Here is a 20,922-nt window from a genome sequence, read left to right on the forward strand (position 1 = left end):
CCTCTCTCTCTGTGCAAGGCTGTGTTTAAATCAGGACTGTGAGCAGATGTTGGCCACAGTGACCTTTGGCTGCTAAATCATCTCTGGCTCCTACCTGTCCACCAGCTCTCAGTGCTCCGATATGTTGGCTCCTTTTTGTTTTGTATTTTAATCGGGATACTCTAGAAGCTATGCAGAGATTAGAGAGGATTCCTTTGTGCCCCACGTCCCCACTATGAGCACTTCACACTGATGGGGTGCAAGGTGATGGTGCAGTGGTGACCCGTGACTCACCAAGGTCCACAGAGCATTCTCTGGGTTTGGACAGTGGAGAATGTTTATGCACCATCCCTGCCATACAGACATCTTCCTACCCTGGGAGTCCTGGGAGCGCTGCTTTCTCTTCCTTGACCCCTGGCCCTCAGTCTTTCCCAAGCATCTTGGAGTTGGAACCACAGTGTGTGACCTCTCTAGCCAGCCTCTCTCAGGCATGGGTTTGAGATTCCCCCCTATAGCTTAACTCCTCCTGTCTTCTCCGAGCGGATATTTACATGGAGTGCCTGTCCCCACACATCTTCTGGAGGCCACAGACAGTGCCAGTCTTGAGATGACAAAAAGATGTGCCCTGCTGGCCCCTAGACCAAGACCTCGCCCTGCCTGAGAAACAGGACCGTCGAGCTGCATGGACTAGACATTGAGGAAGAGCCATAGCCTCGGGTGTGTCTCCATTTCTTGTTTTGGCCCATGTGTAAGGTTGGGTAGAGGGTAGGGATGCTCCTGGGCCTGTATGGCCTAGTAAGGAAGTTGGTGCGTAGGCTGGGCCTTCCAAAATACTACCCAGAACCTCAGGGAGGGCCAAGGCAGGTACTTGTTCCACACTGGGCACTGGGGAATTTTTGCAGAGCCCCGGGCTGCCATGATGCTAGGAAAAGCTGTCTGCAGTGCCTCAGCTGCACAGGTAGGTACCAGAGACAGGTACCACGAGTCCTCATCTGGGCATAGCAGATGCCTTGGGATCTGGGGTCTCCTGGGGTTCAGGAGTCTCCTCTTCCTGTGTAGAAGGAGCTGTAAAGCAAGCTTCTCCCAACAACCCCTATGTGGGACACCCTGGAAAATGAAGAAGCCTATAGCACACCCTTCAGGAGTCCCAGCAGCCTTGAGCTACTGTTAACTCCTTGTAGTCCTTGCAGAGGCAGCAAGGCATCCCCAGTGTTTGCTGTCAGTAGGGGATCCCTGGCTAGCAGTTCCTACCTGATTCTCATGGTGAAGAACATGGAACTGGCCACACCATGTCCAGAAGAAAATGGAGACATCCAGGGCTATGGCTTTTCCCCAGGACTGGTCCCCAAGATCCCCAAGATCTAGCCGAGACTCTTCCTGCCTACCAGGCAGAGTTAAGTATAGGATCAGGGTCAGCAGGCATAGCCTTTACCATCCCAAGAGCCCCTGTGACTATGAGCTCTTTACCATGCAGTGCTGTGGCCAACACACAGCACCCGTCACTCTGTGGCATCTGAGTGCAGCCTGGTGTGGAGCTGCACTGTGTCCTGACCCAGTGGTTCCTGTGTTCCTTCCTGTGGGCCAGAGTTTGAGTTCACTCACTTCCTCCCACACTCGGTTTACACAGCTGCTCCTAGGATCCCCGCAAGGCCACAGGATCCACGTGGGAAGGGCCGAAGAGCTCTGAGGGGATGACCCCGGAAGGGGCGGTATGGTCAGCCTCCGCTGCTGAGCTAGGTCAGGACATCCAAGGCCCACCATGGTATCAGTCACCACCAAGGAACAAGGAGGAGGTGGGGTTGGACCTGAGACTCAGCAAAGAGAAGGCAAGAGAGGGTCTTGGGAGAGGCAGCTTTGAGGTTGATTCCTCTGTTAGGGCCACGTGGGGCTACCCAGATGGCTTGGGAGCATGCACATGTGAAGGTCCCTGTGACCACATACATGTCCTCTGAAGCGCCTGTCTCCCCTGTGGGAAGCCTGCAAGCATGTGTCCTCTGTGGTAACTGTAAGCCCAGCAGGGACATCCAGAAATCCCCCCCCTCTTCCTTTTGGGGTCATGTTGCATCTGCCTGGAACATCTGCTGTAGCCTCTCTGGGGCTGAATTCCACCAACACACGTTCATCTTCCTCTGCCGTCCCGAGCCTCGCCCGCTGCACAGCACAGGGCCATGCTCCAAGCCGGTCATCTGCAGAGCACACTGAGAGTTCGTTGAGGACTCTACTGGCCAGGGGTAAACACAGATGGGCTGTGACGAGATTCATTTCCCTCAGAGGGGATGGCTGCAGTGATGTTAGAAGGAAAACAAGAAAGATAAGATCCCTTTGGAGCACTTGGACCATGTGCTGCCTGATGAATTCCAGTCTTCCTGAACAAGCTGGCTGCTCGGGAAGGGGATTCTGAACTGTGTGGGCCAAGCTGGCCTGACCCCCGAGCACAGCAACCGTCTGTCCACCTGGATGAAGTGTCACAGGCTCTCCACAGTGCTTTGTTAGAAACAGGATTTCATCTGGGGACAGTTAACCTGTGTCATCACCTTGGCTGGATTTAGAATCCTCTCTAGGGGACATGCCATTAGGCGTGTCTGTGAGGGTGTTTCAGAGAGGATGATTGAGGAGGGAAGACCCACCGCTCCGAACATGGGTCCTACCATCCCACAGACTGGGGCCCCAGACTGAATGAAATAGGAAGAGGGAGAAAAGAAAGCTGAGCACCCACATTCATCTCTCAGCTTCCTGGCTGCAGGTGTAATGTGACCGGCCACCTCAAGTTCCCACTGCCATGCTTTCCCTCCATGATGGACTGTGTGCCCTCAAACCGTGAGACAAACCCTTCCTTCCTTCCTTCCTTCCTTCCTTCCTTCCTTCCTTCCTTCCTTCCTTCTTTCGCTTTTGTAGGCTTTTCAAAAACAAGTAAATACAAAGTGGGCTCTATGGGGCTTGGTTCTCCGGGATTTCCCACTGAGTGGAGGGAGTTTTGAAAATAGGTTCGTGCCAGCAGCCTCCAACAAGGCCATGAGCTCTAGGGTGGGTCTGTGTCATTCAGAGCTCCCGGGTGAATGACCATGACTGTCAGGCAGCTGAGGTGGTCTCATGTAATGCGGGGTTCTAGATCATCAGCAGTACAGCTGAGTCTGCCCATGGGAACACTGACCCCTGGCTCATGGCCACAGGACATCACCCCAGCCTCACTGGAGCAGGGGCAGACAACAGGTGGACATGTCATCTCTGCAGAGTGGTCAGCCATACCCTCACCTCAAGGCTTTGAGTTGCAACCTCCCTGCTCGGGAGCTAGAAATGATTTGAATTGTCTGAGGAGGTGACTAGTGAGGATTCAAAGTCACCATCTGTCATGTGAGCCAGCTGTTCCTCCAAGAAGGTACTTAACTAGAGCTTTCAAGGCAACATGTTCCAAAACTACAGCCCAAAGGGATGCCCTGAGATCTCTGCAGTAGCTGGGTGCTGCCTGAGGCCCTTCCTCCAGCAGCATTGAGCAGTATCTCGGGACTCACTGAGAGCCCCAACAGTACTTTCTATGCCTTGCTTTCCATAGAAATAACCATGATTGAGGAAAGAAGGAATAAAGGCCTGCCCCTGCCCCTGAAAGCTAAGAGGAGAGGTTCTTGGCACAGGAGTGTAAGTACTTGGCACAGGAGTCAGTACAGTTCACACATTCCCACCATCTAATTTGGTCCCTAGAGGAGAAACCCACAGGCCACACAGATTAGAGGGGAGTGGCAGCCCAGCCTGTTGCACCATGGGAAGTCTTGGGATCTGCCACCTGCAAGTTGGGAACCCAAGAAGGCTGGTTGGTAGTCTGGTCCCAGTCCAGACTCAAGGACCAAGGACCATGGGAGCCGGTAGTCTTCACCCTGGCTTTATCCACAGACCAGGGACTCCCACAGGCCAGAGCAGGAGGAGGTGGACAGCCATTGCAGGGAGAGGAGCCACGCCCTTCCTGGACACTTTGGTTCTTTCCAGACTCTTGGTGGGTGGGTGATGTCCAGTGCATTGGGCAGGGCAGTCATAACTCTGGCTGGTGTTTCTAATGCTTTCAAATCTTTCTTCTGGACCTACACAGACACCCCAGAAACAATGCTTCATCAGCCAGCTAGATGCACCTCAGCCCAGTCGGGCTCCCACATGTGATAACTGTTCTATTAGATCAAAAGTCAGTTCTAAGCCAGGCATGTGGCACACCCCTTTAACCCTGGCAGTGGAGGCTGGCACAGGAGGGTTGGGAATTTGAGGACAACCTGGGCCTAGAGACCCTGTCTCAAAAACAAAAAGTTCTGTGTTATAAGCTAATTTTTATATCCATTGTTTTATTATTGTAAAGAATTTTAAAGACTTTCTAATATGTATATAAGGGGGTGATGTGTATATGCCAGAGTCCAGAACAGGGTGTTGGATCTCCTGGAACTAGAGTTACAGTGGATTTTAAGCCACATGGTGTGGGTTCTGGGGAAAAGTTGGGTCCTTTACAAGAGCAACAGGTGCTCTTTACCACTGAGCCATTTCTCCAAACCCCAAAGAACTACATTTTAATGCACATTTCATCTTTTTAGCACTCTGTACAGGATAGCTCGAAGCTTACATAGAAATCAGGTTCTGTCTGAAGAGTATTTTATTTTGTTTAGGTTTACTAGAGTTCTCTTGATGGGCATCTCTTACTTTTTTTTTTTTTTTTTTTTTTAAAGACAGGACCTCAAACTCAAGAGTTCCGCCTGCCTCTTCCTCTCCAGTGCTGGGCTTAAGGTCATGCCCCACCACCACACCCAGCTCTCTTTATTTGCTTGCTTTTATATCCCGACTACAGTCCCCCCTCCCATCCCCACCCCAGTCCCTAGCCAAATCCACTCCTCCTCCTCCTGTTTCTCTTCAGAATAGAGCAGGCCTCCCGTGGATATCAACCAGCCATGGTATATCAAGTTGCAGTGAGACTAGGCACCCCCTCTTCTATTAAGGCTAGATGAGGTGGAAAGGGTCCCAAAATCTTGCAACAGAGTCAGAGACAGCCCCTGCTCCCACTGTTAGGAGTCCCCCAAGAAGACCAAGCTACACAGCTGTAGCACATATGCAGAGGGCCTAGGTCAGTGCAGGCTCCCTGGTTGTTGGTTCCGTCTCTTGCAACCCCTATAAGCCCAAGTTAGTTGATGCTGTGGGTGTTCTTACCTCCTCTGGCTCCTACAAACCTTCTGTCTTCCGCAGGATTCCCCAAGCTCCGCCCAACGTTTGCCTGTGGGTCTGCATCTGTTTCCATCAGTTGCTGGGTGAAGCCTCTCTGATGACAATTTGGCTAGGTATCAAGCTCTGAGTATAGCAGAGTATCATTTGGAATCATCTCATTGACTTTTCTTTTGCCAGTCATATTTGGTTCTATCCTAGGTCTCTGGACCATCCCACCTCTGTTTCTTAGCCCTCGGGGATGAGCTCTCTCTCAAACTGTCCAGTCATTGGTTGGCGACTCCCGCAATTTCTATGCCATCTTTCCCAGAACATCATGAAGGCAGGATAAATTGTAGAACAAATGTCTTGTGGCTGGGTTGGTGTCCCAATCCCTCCATTAGAAGTCTTGCCTGGACTTCCAGGAGATGGCCGACTCAGGCTCCATAGCCCCCCATCACCAGGAGTCTTAGCTAGGGTCACTCTCATAGATTCCTGGGAGTTTTCATTGCACTAGGTTTCTAGCTCTTTCTAGAGATACCCCCTGAAGATAGGCTTCATCATGTAGCTGAGGCTCGCTTTGAACTTGTAGCCCTCCTGCCTCCACTTCCTGAGTTCTGGAATACTCACCGCCACACCTCGCTGCTTGACAGCTTCTTCTGGCACCTTCCCTCGCTCTGTCACACGTCACTCCCATTGGCCACACCTTTGTCCCTGCTCCTGTATGTGATGTGCAGTTGACTGTCATTCTTGTCCCTGGTTTTGGAAACTGGCTCAGGACCTGTGTGGTTTCTTCAAGTCTGTCCTGGTTGTGATTTCCTGAGCTTCTTTGATCTGTGCATTTATTGTTGGCACCAGCTGGAGGAACTTGAGAGACTGATTTGTTCATGTTCTCTATCTGGGACTCAGTTTCATGTGGACTGGATGACATTTTAGATGGAACACAGTGAATGTGTGAGAGCGGGCACAGCAGGCGCCCAACTCAAGAACAGAGCTGAGGCTGAGCAGGGGACGGCAGAGCCTCAGAATGCAGCTGCATGCGGCATCCTGTCCATATGAAACGGAGTCAGTCCCTCAAGTTCCCCTTGTTGGGGGCAACAATAAATACACAGATCGCAGAAAGGCACCGGGTGCAGGTTAGCCCGTGGAGGCTGGGAATCCTGGGCTGGGCTCCTGGGGTGCTGTGGAGGACGCCCGGACCTGAGAGCTCTGCATCTGGCAGGGTGGGACGTTTGCCCCGATGGCCCTTCTTTGTGTGAGGTGCTTGGAAACAATGCATTTTTTTTGCTGAGGGGAGGGAACATCTGGATGCTAGATTGTATAGGATGGTGTCCTGATGGAGCAGGCCACATGGAGACTGAGGGGATGGTATGGCTTGCCTCTTGGGGTCTCCTTCCCAGCCTTTTCCTCATGTGTGGATATTTAAGGGAGGCAATGGGGCTGGGGGACACAGAGCTGTGCTGTGTAGGTCAGTGTATGAGTGGAAACCAGTTCAGGGTGAGTCCTGATAACCTATGAGGTCACTCCTGCCATCAAGGGTAGATCATGTCACAGTATAAACATTGTGTGCAGGTCTCAATTGCCTCAGCCCTGCAGGAGCAGAGGGTCCATGAGGGTGCACATTGAGACCCCATGTGCCTCCTTATAGGTGTAAGTGGGAAAGGGTGAGGGCAGGCCTCAAGAGCCCTCTCGCCAAGTATGCTGGACCCTGGTGCCATTGAGACATGTGTTGGTAAGAGCTGGCCTGTTGGCTCTTTACCGGCCACACCGACCCTGGCCTCTGGCCTGAAAGAGATACAATTCATGGTCCAGTCAATTCAGAGCCAGAAAAGAGAGAAGTTAGAACCACTTGAGTTCTTTCCCTGGCCCTCAAGAAGGGACAGACCTATATGGAAGCAATGTCCAGCTGTCCAGTGAGGTTTTATTCTGCAGACCAGGCCAGCCACAGAGGGTAACAGAGCCAGAGCTGGTACAGCTTCCAGGAACAGACAGGGATGCTCAGAGATTTTGCACAGGCACCTAAATGGCCACCACAGCACCCTAGAGAACTCAAGCCTGCATCCGTCAGTATGAGGGAGCTTAGCCTCTGAGCTGTCCCGCTTTGTGGCTGTCATTATCCCGGTGACAATCCACAGCCCAGAGACCACTCCTGATCCTACTGAGATGGTGCTCAGGAGCTCTCTCCCAAGTCTCTCTCTTCCCTGGCCTCCCCAGGCTTGGTTCAACCAGCCTCTCACATCCCCTCCAGCTCAGGGACGTCAAAGCTGCCTCCTCTGCCTCCTTCCTATCTGGGAACCCCTCACTCTACTCCATCTCTTTGCCCCCTGGGTCATGCTAGACCTAACGAGAACCTGCCTGTCCAGCTACTGTACCATGTCCGTCCACAGTGAGTATCTAAAGGAGAGGGGAGAAGTAACTGACCCTGTGCTCGTAGAAGTCTCAGTGTGGACTGGGCAGGGGCTTCTCAGATGGAGCAGAAAGCACTGGCCGTGCCCTGCGAAAATATAAACCTTCCAACCACCCAGTAAAAAGGTGGGCAGGGTGTGCGTTGGGGTACGTAGCCAGCAAGGGATGCTAGGAAGTGCACATGCTCAGCAATGAGACGCTCAAGTGTTCAGGGAGAGAAGAGGTTAGACACCCCTGAGCAGCACTCAGTGTCTTGATCCATGCAGGCACTGGACCTGAGGCTGCAAGCCAGGTGGCAGTACCATGTGTTGATAACACTGAGCGGCCCCCTTCAGCCCCACTCGTGGGAGTGTGAGACCCTGCGGCCGTCTGGGAAGTGGTCAGCGGGTCACCGTCCACCTCCCTCATGGCTCAGCACAAGCCATGTCCACTTACAGGAGCACAAGGACGGACTCTGAGGTAGATGTTGTCCCTATAGGGTGACCCTCCATAATGTCCTAGAAGCCACCCTGTAGCTCCCATTCTGTGAAGCTTTAGAGAGCCCAGCATCGTCAGAGTATGAGGGGTGCTGGCTGTCGGGGGTAGGGGTGCTGGCTAATGTAACTCCACGGGTGTAAGCCTTGCTGGAAGCCACTGAGCTGTGCACAGCACAGGCATGTTTCACCATTTGCTCAATGTGCCCATTCAGTCGGTTTAAAGGTCTGGGCTGAAGCCGGGCACCCCAGTCGATGTGTCTGTTCCTCTCATCCATGACTCCTGGCCGGCTGCCACTGTCCTCCAGCCCTCAAGGGCAGCCATGGTGGTCACTATCGTCAGCCCTGGGCCACTATGCTGTCTCCTGTTCCTATTTTGCCTTCTGTGAACTCCCACTCCCCCTGGGTTCTCACGCCTCCACCTCCAGGCAAAGTCTGTACCTCAAGCGCCTGCCACTAGTCCTGCCTTAGCCAGAGCTGCCGCCATGGTACATCCCAGGAAGCCCAGGGTCTCAGGCCACCACACAGATAGGTCAAACCACCACCACCACCACCACCACCCCCAGCCGTTCCTGGGCTCGCCAACTCCTGTGTGGGTTCCGTACCCACGTGTAGAAAGCTCTCTGCACCTGGAGTCTCAGTGGCACCTGCAAATTTAGAGAGGACCTAGGATCATACCCCCAAGCTGAGAGGGTGACAAGAGGGCTCCGAAGCCCCTCTGAAGCCCGTGCTGGGCTACTGAAGTCTGGGCACCCAGCACAGACACAGTGCGGCCGCTCTGGCTCCCAGGCATTCCACAGCACACGTCTGCACCCGCAGGTGATCCTCATCATCAGTGGGAACCTGAGCTTCCTGAACTGGCTCACCATCGTGCCCAGCCTTGCCTGTTTCGACGATGCAGCTTTGGGATTCCTGTTTCCCTCAGGACCTCGAGGCCTAAAGAACCAAGTCCTGGAGATGCAAAGGGAAGATGCACAAGGGGTCCAGCCCAAACCAAGATATGGTAGGTGAACCAGGCCCCCAGCTAGCCCCATGACGCCATGCCTATTGTCTCATGAATATGTAAGAAGGTTGGGTACCCACCAGCTCCACAACACTCAAAACAAGGGTGGGTACCGTAGGCCCTGGGAGGGAGCATCTGCTGCCTAGGGTCCTTTACCAGGCCAGGACCTAGGACAGTTGGTCCTTTAACCACTTCCAGGGTCCCCTGCATGGACAGTCACACTTTGTTCTCCATATTGGCTCAAGCATAAGGGGCTGTGGCTCGGGGCACCTTTCCCAGCCCACGGCTTCCATCATCTGGGGGTACCTGTAGGCCTTGAGCCTGGAGTGGGAGAATAGCAGCCAAGGTTTCCTGAAGGGATAGCACAGCTTTGCCGTGAGAGTGGGAGCCTGGCTGATGAGGACCAACCTGTCCCCCGCCCCTCCCCTTGGGCTAGGCTGCATGGTGCGGCGAGTGGTCAACATCTCCCTGGGCATCCTGGTGGCCTGGCTCAGCGTCCCCGTGGTTATCAACCTCCTAAGCTCCAGACAGGTCATGAACACCTCCTTCAACCCACTCAGGATTGTCAACACCTACGGGGCATTTGGAAGGTATGGGCCAGGCATCCTGGCTGGGGCACTGGGCTCTGCCCTCCTGTCCATCCTGGCTCACTTTCGGGAGGCATGGGCTCATGGCATCACCCTCTCAGCTGGGGGAAGGCAGATACTGTGGATACACTGGCCTTCTTCGTCTCCCCCCAGTATCACCAAGGAACGGACTGAGGTGATCCTGCAGGGCACAGCTAGTCCTAATGCCAGTGCGCCTGATGCAGTATGGGAAGATTATGAGTTCAAGTGCAAGCCAGGCAACCCCTGGAGGCGGCCATGCCTTATCTCTCCATACCACTACCGCCTGGACTGGCTAATGTGGTTTGCAGCTTTTCAGGTAACGATGCCCCACCATGATGCTCTGACCTGGAGCAAACTCTCCTTTACCCACAGACAAGCCCTGCAAGCGTGCTCTTTGCAAAGGGTGCTCAGACTCCCACCAAGAGGGTCATCGAGGAGGGGGACCTCTCCTTAGAGGTGCATCCCACCCAAGGCACTGAGCAGGCCCTGCTTTGACCTAGACCTGCCTGGGAAAAGTTCCTGTGAATAGTTCCGCTCCCCCCAGGCCCAGGCCAGTCACGCCTAAGGCCAGGGCAAATAGCCAGGTAGAAAACACAGCTGAGGCCTGGTCCATGAGTGAGTGATCCCCGGGTGAGAACCCAGAAAGTACGTGAGGCAGGCAGTTCCTGGAAGGTTGACGAGTGGACCCTCGGAGGAAACCCAGTCCTGGCACACCTGACCATGCCATACTCCAGCCAGGCTGTGGAGCACAGGGAAGCAAGGGATGTTCAGAGTGACCAGGCAGGGGCTACACCAGGACAGATGCCAGCTTGCTGGGGGGGGGTGGCTGTCCCCATACTGCGACCTCATAAACACTGTCCTTCCAGACCTATGAACAGAATGAGTGGATCATCCACCTGGCGGGTAAGCTCCTAGCTGGTGATGCCGAGGCCCTGTCCCTCCTCGCCCTCAACCCCTTTGAGGGCAGGGCACCCCCCAGGTAAGAGGCTCCTTATTCATTTCAGCTTGTGTTCAGTAGGCACTGTCCACTAGTGCCTGAGTTGGACACCCTGATACATGATGTGGAATTCAGTAGCAGCCAGAGACTAGGGGACTGAGCAGTCCTGAGCTGGCCCCATCCCTCCCCTGTGTCCTGCCCACCATTGATGCTGACAGAAAACACGTCCCTGTCTCTCCCTGGAGAAGCTTCAGGACAGCTGCACCTGGAGCTGCCCACAGCTGTCAGGGCTGTCAGGAGGGGCGCTGAGGGGCAGTGAGCAGCTGCAAGTGTGACGGCCCAGGCAAGGGAGCCAGCCAAGTGCCTCCCCACACTGCCTACCGTGGCACTGGGGGTGTGGGGCCACCCCTCCCCAGGGACCACCAGCCTCGCTCCCCTCCCCTCTGCCTCGCACCCTGTAGCCACCAGATGATCTGAACCAGGCACACACTGAAGTAGATTCGCATCGCCAGGTTTGCCAGTGGCCAAACATCTCTGACGTAGAGCTGTGTCCTTCCAGACTCTGGAATGCTTTTCACTGACCAGCCTCCTGGCTATACTGTCTTGGGATGGTGCCCCACCTGCCAGGGATTGGTGGAAGGCCTAGGCTTAGGATGAGGTCTCCTGATTCAGCTGGAGGCTCTGAGGATGTGGTCAGGTGTACCTTGTGGAAACAAAGCCTGCAGACAGATCTGTGGATGTGGAGATGCAAATCCGGCTGCCTGTTGTGTGGCTCAGTAGTGAATTGATATTCACTATTAGTACATGTGCAAGTTGAAATACAGTTCGTGCCACAGAGCACGGCCCAGCAGAGGGGCCGTCATCACACTCTGCTTGGTTGCAGAGCTGAACATGACCTCAGCCTGACCCCGCTGCCAGCTGTGATTTTCTGAAATGGGTGGTGACTCTGGAGTCTCCGTGGTGGGAGGATGGATCAGACACCTCCCTACCCTGCACCGAGCCTGGGTGCTGCCCGTGAAATAAACACAGGAGCTCTGAACAGTCAGGGGGGCGGCTAGTGAGGGACCCCAGGACCCCAGCATCAACCTTCAAATAGCACCAGCTTGTCTTGCTTCCTGTCTGTGGAGATGAAACAGCAGCAGATGTCCAGTAAGGAGCCGCTGGCGAGACAGAAGCTATGGCAAGCCCGTTCTACTCCAGCCGGGGCCACTGAGCAAATGGCCCCACCTCTCAGGAAGAGCCAGGAGCACATGGACTCCACTCTGAAAAAAGAGAGGCCACTCACTGAGCTGCTGGAAGGCCCTGTGGTGACCCAGAAGCTCACTGCAGCCAGCAATGCCAGCCTGGTTTCGTGTCATCAATGGGGGTCTTCGATCGCCACCTCTGCCTGGCAGTGCCGGGGGCAAGGTAGAAAGTGTGGACCTCCAGCATGGAGTCAGAGGAAGTGGCGCAACAGAAGGGTTGAATGTGATTTGGGATCCCGACGCCCAAACTGTTCAAATCACCCCAAGAACCAGGGAGACATTGAACTGATGAGACAGAGCATTCCGTGGATGACGACAGCTGAGTCTCCCCACAGCAGTCGTGAGGGGATTAGAAACACAACGCCCACAAGAAGAGTCAGCAGAGAAGTAGAAGGCAGAGGGAGAACCAAGCGAGACGCAGGACGGAGAGCATAGGCCAGGAGTGGAGCACTGGAGGAGGGGAGGAAGAACTGGGATGGGAAGGAGGAGTCGGCAGTGACCCATGTGGGTCAGCTGAGCACCCGAGTAGAGTGTGGGGCCTAGGACAGCAATGAGATCCAGGATGGGTGTCTGCCCCCGAGGCAAAGAGTCCCACCTGGGGCTGGGAGGCATTAATGAAGATTTCCCAAAGTTGCCAAAAGACACAGCCCTGAAAGGTCCGTAAACAAAGGGAACCCCAGATGGTCAATCTTGGAGGCTCAGTAGACATCCAGAAACTGTAGACAGTGAAGGGACTGACCAGAGCCACCACCTTGTCACTGAGGGTCAAAGGACCCTGAGATCCAGATCTCACCAGTCCAGACAGGCTGACTGACCAGAGAGCCCTGGGGATCCTGTTTCCCACCTCCCCAACACTGGGATTCCAAGTGCGCACCGCTACACTCCATTTTGGTTTTTTAATGTGGTTTCTAGGGATCAAACACTATACCTCCCGATCTATGTCCCCAGCCCTCTAGAACAATCACTTGAAAAATAAAAAGGAAAGAAAAGCTGGAGAGGTGGCTCAGTGGTCCAGAGCACTGGCTGCTTTTGCAGAGGACCCGGGTTTGAGTCCCAGCACCCACACGGTGCCTCACAACCATCTGTAACTCCAGTTCCGAAGCATCCAACACCCTCTTCTGGCCTCCTCAGCAACTGAAGCAGAAACCACAGAGGAACGCTGTTCATGGGCTGCTCAGCTTGCTTTCTTCCACAACCCAGGACCACCTGCTTAAGAGTAGCACCTTACAGTGTGCCGAGTGCCCACATCCATCATTCGTCAAGAAAATGCCCCCGAGACACACCTGTAGGTCACTCGGATAGAGGCTAAAGTTGAAGTTCCTTCTTCCCAGGTGACTCTAGTTTCTGTCACCTTGATAAAAACTAACCAGCAGAGTCATGTTCTAGAACATTCCAGGGGTGGTGTCAGTCCTCCTCAGTTCCCTCACACACCTGCCAGGCAAAGCGCAAGGCCCTGGCTCTTTCCCAACCTCCCAGGCCCAACACTGGGCACCTGAGCCCTGTCCCAGGACCCCACCCCCAGCACACCACACCCCCTCTGGCTGTAAGTAGTGTCCAGGCCCTGCAACCCTAGACCTTCGACTGTTTCTTCAGAAGAAAATGAAAGCAAGAAGGCCAATTCAGAGAAGACGAAGATCACATGACAGTGGCCTTCCCAGAGGCTCCACATCCCTGCCCTCCACAGCCTTGTGAAGTGTAGGGTCAGGATCCCCGATTCAGGAGAAGAGGGACTTTGTGGCAATCTCCAAGGCACAGCCTTATCCTCTCCATGCCCACCCGTGGAGTCCAGCATGACTCTGCTCAGCACTCCCCAGCCTCACCACAACACTGACCTCCATCAAGGACCCTTATTCACTCAGGTTTACATACCAGAGGAAGGAAGGATAGCATCCCCACTCAGAACCACAGCACGTCCCCCTGGTCCCATCACGGGCTTGCTGTGTCCTGGGCACACCCTCATAGCACAAGTTGGAAAAGGTGAATCACAGAGAGAGGGCATCACCTAGGGTCTCCCTCGAGTCCTCGAACACAGTATATGCCACCACTGGAGCCCAGATGAACCTGTTTGACACCCAAGATTTGTAACAGGCAGGGAATGTTTTGATCATGAGGCTGATGGGGCTCCACCCATGGATTGCAGGGACCTAGGCCTGCCTTCTGGGATGGAGGGGCCATGAGGAGCCGGGGGGGGGGGGGGGGAAGCAAAGAGACAGCAGACTGACACACTTTCCCTGCAGGTGGATCCGAGGAGAACACCACCGTTACCGGTTCAGCCTGCCCAGTGGCAAGCACGCTGCCCAGGGCAAGTGGTGGATACGCAAGCGCATTGGTCCCTACTTCCCCCCACTCCGCCTTGAGGATTTGAAGGACTACTTTAGGACTCGGGAGTGGCCGCTGCCGAAACCCCATCTAGACATGCCCTGAAATAAAGACCAGAGACTAACTCCTTTTCTCCCTGTACTTTCTGCTGTGGCCATGGGTCCCACACAGTGACCAGGCAACCCAAGGGTCCTGCCAAGAAGAGAATTGAAAAAGGTTGTGCTTCCTTCCATAAGTGCCAGCCTCCTGCCTCTGTCCCCGTCACCTTGCTATCCTGTCTCTGTTATGGAGAGAATCCTCCTCACCCCTATGCCCTGCATATGGCCACACAGTGAGGTCGCATGGGCACCAGGCCTCCCCTTTAGCTCAGGGCACCATGCTTCCTCATCCTCCCTCCTCACAGGCCCACCCTGTCTCCAGTACCACACTGCCACCTACATGGACATCACAGGAGGCCACTGCCCGTATCTGGATGGCGGTCACTTGGGGAGCCTTTCTTAGTCTTAGCTATGGTAAGCAACCCCATAGGCTGCTGAACCCCGGGGCTTCTCAGATTCCCTGACCTAGAGGCTAGTTCTCACCTAATCACATGCTCATAGTCAGGCCAATGGCCAGGTCTCCCTCACAGCACAAAATCACCCCCAACCATCTCCCTGAGGGAAAGAGGCTTGCTGTCCTCAGCCTGATCCCTCCCCAGGGGCCCTTACATACTACCTGGGCAGACACCCACAGAAACATGAACTCATGGGTCCCTTGAACACTCTAGCATAAGAGTATTTGGAAAGCGGGTGGTGGTGGTGCACGCCTTTAATCCCAGCACTTGGGAGGCAGAGGCAGGCGGGTCTCCATGAGTTCAAGGCCAGCCTGGTCTACAAAGTGAGTTCCAGGAAAGGCGCAAAGCTACACAGAGAAACCCTGTCTCGAAAAACCAAAAAAAAAAAAAAAAAAAAAAAAAAAAAAAAAAAAAAAAAAAATTCGGGGCTGGAGAGATGGCTCAGTGGTAAGAACACTGGCTGTTCTTCCAGAAGACCTGAGTTCAGTTCCCAGCACCCACATGGCAGCTCACAACTGTCTGTAACTCCAGTTCTAGGGGATCTGATACCTTCACACCAATGCACATAAAATAAATTTAAATAAATTATTTAAAAAAAAATATTTGGAAAGCATGGATAGAAACCGTCCTCAGTTTGTGGCCGTGGGTGATCTGCAGAGGGCCCAGCAGAGCTATATTGGTGGGGACCTTGGCCGTAAGACTTGGCATAAGGGGGCTGGAGAGATGGCTCAGCAATTAAGAACACTGAATGTTCTTCCAGGGGACCCAGGTTCAATTCCCAGCATCCACATGGCAGCTCACAACTGTCTGTAACTCCAGTTTCACAGGATCTGACACCTTCACACAGACATACATGCAGGTGAAACACCAGTGCACATAACAGAAAAATAATTTAAAAAAAAAAAAAAAGACTTGGCGTAAGACTTCCCTTCATGAGTGGACAGAGTTGCCCCGGCTCTCCAGCTACAGGGACAGCAGAGACTCTGGGAATACTTGCCCATCCCCCTTCTCACCAAGCATGGTGTCTGGAGCCCGTGTTGCCCGCCCCTGGGCCACACTGCCGAGGATCCCAGAAGGGACAACAAAAAGGTTCAGCTGAGGAGGCTGGTCGAGGGGGGCACAAGTGTGGTCTGTACAGAGCACCCCCTCAGCCTGCCTGGGGGGTGGGGGTTGATGGCCAACCCAGGTGCAAACAGAGAGCCCGTGTTCCAGCTCCCAGGGAAACAGGGCACCCTGTGTGTGTCGGGGACAGACAGGCCTCACAGCAATGATACTGGAGCCAGCAAGTCTGCCATGACCACCACAGGACTGACTGGCAGCCTGCAGCCTGCGCAGCCCTTCCTGGGGGTGTCCTGTCCATGTCCCAGGCGGGAGACATGGGTGAGGGGGCTCTCAGCAGGGACACCAGCTGCTTGGGTAGTCTGGTGACCCGGTAAGTGACACCTAGGTGCCTACGTTGGACCTCACCGTGAGGGCTCCATGCCCTTACCAGGTTACCAGGAACACAATCTCAGGGCTCAGCAGGAGACGCCTCGGGCCCCCAGATACACACTCCTGGGCGTTGGTCCAGACATGTGCCCCCTCCTTCCCAAGGATCCTGGGGGGTGGGGGCTGCAGGTCCAGCAGAGCTGGAAACAGTGTGTTAAGGCCTGTGCGGGGGACAGGAGCTCTAGCAGGGAGCCAGGCCCTGGGGCAGCCAGAATCCACCAGGATGCCTCTTGTAGGAGAGACAGGGTCTGACAGCCAGACTGCAATCAGGACAGGTAGGAGCTGGGCCCTGCTGGCCGCAGAATGTCGTCTTCACCCAGATGCCACCCTGAGTCTATGCTGCCTCCTGTGTCTGTGTTTGCTCACACAGTAGTCATACTGTATGACTCAGGGAGGTTCACTGGCATCTTTTATTTTATTTTATTTTATTTTTTGAGACAGGGGCTCTATGTAGACCAGGCTGACCTTGAACTCACAATGCTGGGATTAAAGGTATGTACCGCGCCGGCGGTGGTGGCGCACGCCTTTAATCCCAGCACTCGGGAGGCAGAGGCAGGCAGATCTCTGTGAGTTCGAGGCCAGTCTGGGCTACCAAGTGAGTTCCAGGAAAGGCGCAAAGCTACACAGAGAAACCCTGTCTCGAAAAACCAAAAAAAAAAAAAAGTGTGTACCGCCATTTCTAGCTGCATCTTGATTTGTACAGACCAACACTATTCCAAGGTCAGACAAGCCCATGTGGTATCTGCTGTCATGAATCACTCCGGAGGCGGGATGAGGACAACAGCAGTGCCACTTGGAGTGTGGGACATGGGGAGTGGCCACCTGGTGACACTGGCACTCAGTGTGGTATTAGTTCCTCAGGCCAGCAGGAACCCAGGAGCGGTCACAGTAGACAAGCTGGTGTGGCTGACAGTAGGCAGTTTCTTCCCTTGGCAAGCACAGAACAAGTCTTATCGCCGTCCCACAGACCCTGGTCATCATGGTGGCCTTGGGGACCCACCAAAGAGGCTTGGCAGCTCTGACTGAAGGTAACCCAGCCCTACTCAGGGAGACCTCTCACCCCAGGGTAGATGGGTCCTGACTGGTGAGTCTGTCACTAGATGTCTACTCACTAAAGATAACACAGGGACCTGAGGCCCTAATGGTGATGGCAGTCACAGGTTTCTCCCTCTGATATATATGGGCCCCCCATCATACATACACCTCCAAAGCTCCCCTTCTGGAAGTTAGCTCCATTAACAAATGATCCTTATACCCCATTGGGTCACTCCAGCCAGGAGTGACCTAAAGCCATCCCTGGGGAGCCCCATTTCCACCTGTGCCTTGGCTGCATCAGGGCCACAGGACCTTTGCACTGGATGTACTATGCTCCCTGGTCATACTCCAGGTGGAGAGGGGTCTCATCCTTGTCTCTTAGTGCAGCAGGCATGCTGTATGGGTCTACCAGGTCAACTGCAGCATGCTAAAGGACTTGCCCACCTGCCCCTGGCCACACTCCCTCCCTGGCCCTCTCCCTCCATGGAAGAACCCAAGGGAGAAAGACTCGGGCTGCTGAACAGTATTGTCTCCTTAGGGCATGCTTCCTCACTTCTCTGCCCAAATCCTCACACCAGGGGAGTGGACAGAGCGGCCGTGACTTGAGTAGTCCTGGCTTGGTTCAGTGGGATGCACAGAAGCTAGGTTAGAATCGGAGAGTATCCTAGCAGCTGGCGACCTGTCGATGTATTAGAGTCACTCTACATAGCTTCCAAACACCAGGCATCAGTCAGGAGCTGGGCAGGGGCTCTGGGACGGCAGAGGACAGTCATAGAGGACTCTACCTCCACCTGCTTGCCAACTCCGGCCCCCAAGTCACCAGGCACTGTCTCCCTGAGGTGCCATGCTGGACCTATTGGTCCCCTACCCGCCAGCAGCTCAGTGGGTCCACTCCTTCCCTCTCCATCATCCAGCAGAGGTGATGTGCCTTCATCACTCACTGGAGGTAGGTCCCCAGCCAGCTGAGGCCAAGGGCTTTCCAGTCACCTGGGCTAGTAAAGGTAACCAAGGAAGCATCCTCATTTACAGTATCACAGGATAGCAAGATGCCTGAAGGAAGCCGGCCAAGTGGGTGCCGGGCTCAGCAAAAACCGTAACATGCTGCTAAAAGGAACGGAAGACAACAGAGTGGGTGTCAAGTCACCTGAAAATGTCACTGCCAGGATGACAGTGCTCCCCACGGTGGCGGTGCTCCCCACGGTGGCTGAGTCACAATCCTGACACCGTCCCAGGAGTCTTTCTATAGAATCAGGAACCCTAGCTCCAGACTCAGTGGAGAATGCAACTGACAGAGTCAGTCTCATGCTGGAAGACAGCTGTCTGGTAACATGCCTGCCACGCAGCATGAGGACCCGAGTTTGATCCCCCAGCACCCCCATAAACGGCAGGCTCCATGGTTGCTTGTCCTGGACAAATTGGTGAGCTCGCGGTTTAGTAAGAGACTCTACATCAAAAAACCAGGTTGATAGCAATCACAGAAGACAACATCAACTTCTGATTTCCACGTGTGTGCACACACACAGACACAGACACACACACACACAATAAATTCTAAAATATAACTTTAAAAGATCAATTCCAGCTGGGCGGTGGTGGCACACACCTTTAATCCCAGCACTCAGGAGGCAGAGTCAGGCAGATTTCTGTGAGTTTGAAGCCAGCCTGGTCTACAGAGCGAGATCCAAGACAGGCTCCAAAGCTACACAGAGAAACCCTGCTGCTCTTGCAGAGGACCTGAGTTCAGTTCCCAGCACCCATATGGAAGTTCACCACCATCTGTAACTCCAGTTCCAGGGGATCCAATTCCCTCTTCTGGCCTCCTCAGGCATCAAGCATGCATGTGGTGCAGTTAACATGTATGCATGAAAAACACTCATACACATAAAATGTATTTTTTTTTAAAAGGTGAGCAGAGGTGTGACTCAGGCAGAGTGCTTGCCTGAAGTGCATGAGGCCTTGGGTTCTATCCTCAGCACCAGTAATAATAATAATAATAATAATAATAATAATAATAATAAGAAGAAGAAGAAGAAGAAGAAGAAGAAGAAGAAGAAGAATATAGAAATGAATAAAGCTCCTAAACAAAAGAGCCAACACTAAAATCTCTTAAAATAAGAAACAGAAATTTCATGATTGGTACCTTGTCCCTTCTTTGCTGAAAACGTGGGTTAGGGCCACACAGTGGCACTGCCCAGAGCAGTATCTCCATAGTGATGAATGGCAGGGCCGAGGGTATGAAGCCAGAGCCAGCCATGACCACACATGAGGTCCCTCCTGGCGGTCTCAAGAAAGACCAGGAACTGGTATATGATACTGGTTGCTGAGAACACACAAGCAGTGAGTCAGTTGCAACCCCAGTATTGGAGACCCCCTCTACCAGTGTTCTGCCATTAGCCCACGTGCCACACTGCCTGCCCAGCCACTTCTGGGGCCACAAAGTAAATAGCAGGTGGGGTTTCCAGCAGGCAGCGGATCTCATCATTCATGAGATATTAGCAGCAGAGACTCAGCCCTGCATGCCGGGAAAGAGTGCCCAGAGCTGATACCACACAGTCATACCCAAGAGAGGGAGAGTCCTGTGGGTACCAGGGAGGTGGTCTGCAGACCCTATGCCCCAGGCACTGTCCCTTCAGTCAGTGTCATGGGCCTGGCACACAGGCTATCTCACCTCCCTCTGGGTATGCTTTGCCTGGGCTGGCCCACTGAGTATGCTCCAGGCTCACTCTTATGCGTCTGCACCTGCACAGATAGTCAGCATCCCAGTGTCCAGATAGCAGGAGTTTTTATTCCAGCCCTGCTCCTGGGGTGGGGCCTGGGATGTTCAGAACTGCCTCAGCATCCTCAGCTCTTGCACAAAACACTCTTGAGACTTTCTCGACTGGCAGCTCGTGTGGGTTGGTGCAGATGGCCGGTCCTCTCTCACTCAGGTTTGGATGTTGGGTGGTAGTGGCATACTCCTTTAATCTCAGCAGAGGCAGGCAGATCTCTGTGAGTTCGAGGCCAGCCTGGTCTATAGGGTGAGTTCCAGGACAGCCAGGGCTATGCAGAGAAACCCTGTCTCAAAGGAAAAAAAAAACCAAACAGGTTTGGGCCATAGCAGAGCCTGCATCTGCCTACAGTACCACATGCTTCCTTTCCTAGCCATTGTCTCCTTAGGCCTTCCCCACAGTGATCTGGCACACTGCAAGCCCCTCATCACAACCACATGGAAATTCTGAACAAAAGAAAGGGGTAGGGTACTCCAATTCAAGAAAGAGAGAGAGAGAGAGAGAGAGAGAGAGAGAGAGAGAGAGAGAGAGAGAGAGAGAGAGATCCTAAAACCCAGGAAGATGATGCAGGCTCTGGAGAAGGCACCCTGACCTGGTGACAGCCAAGGGAGAGGGACACCTTTGTGTCAGGACCTTCTCAGGGTTGATGTCAGTGACCAGACCAGTGAAGCCAGGCTGGTTCTTTGAAACTATCATGGGACCATGAAACAGTACCGTGGGACCCATGGCCCACGATCATCTAGGCAAAGAGAGACACAGCCCACCATGAAGGACAGATGTGAATCAGGCTGGTGATTCAGTGCTGTGACCACAGCGACCTGGGACATTGAAGCAGGGGGAGGCCTTCCTGGATAATTTTAGCAAGACCTTGTCCTGAATTTAAAAAAAAAAAATTCAAAGGTCTGAGGCTGTAGGTCAGTGGTAAAGCACTCACTGCCATGCACCA

At 53.8% G+C, this 20,922-nt stretch overlaps 1 protein-coding gene across 6 annotated transcripts in view; it reads left to right on the plus strand.

The window, feature by feature from the left end:
- Positions 1-14,256, plus strand: part of Lmf1 (lipase maturation factor 1) — a 93,374-nt gene extending 79,118 nt beyond the window's left edge. For all 6 annotated transcript variants that reach the window (XM_052758751.1, XM_052758755.1, XM_052758754.1 and 3 more), the window contains 5 exons: positions 8,841-9,024; positions 9,461-9,614; positions 9,765-9,948; positions 10,499-10,611; positions 14,051-14,256. In XM_052758751.1, coding sequence (XP_052614711.1) covers positions 8,841-9,024; positions 9,461-9,614; positions 9,765-9,948; positions 10,499-10,611; positions 14,051-14,237 — 822 coding nt within the window. In that variant the 3' untranslated portion in view covers positions 14,238-14,256. The remainder of the gene's footprint in view (positions 1-8,840; positions 9,025-9,460; positions 9,615-9,764; positions 9,949-10,498; positions 10,612-14,050) is intronic.
- Positions 14,257-20,922: the final 6,666 nt, after the last annotated feature.

The sequence above is a fragment of the Peromyscus californicus genome, unplaced genomic scaffold, assembly GCF_007827085.1.
Source record: "Peromyscus californicus insignis strain IS unplaced genomic scaffold, ASM782708v3 Scaffold_3__1_contigs__length_106647218, whole genome shotgun sequence".
In the NCBI taxonomy this organism is placed as follows: domain Eukaryota; kingdom Metazoa; phylum Chordata; class Mammalia; order Rodentia; family Cricetidae; genus Peromyscus; species Peromyscus californicus.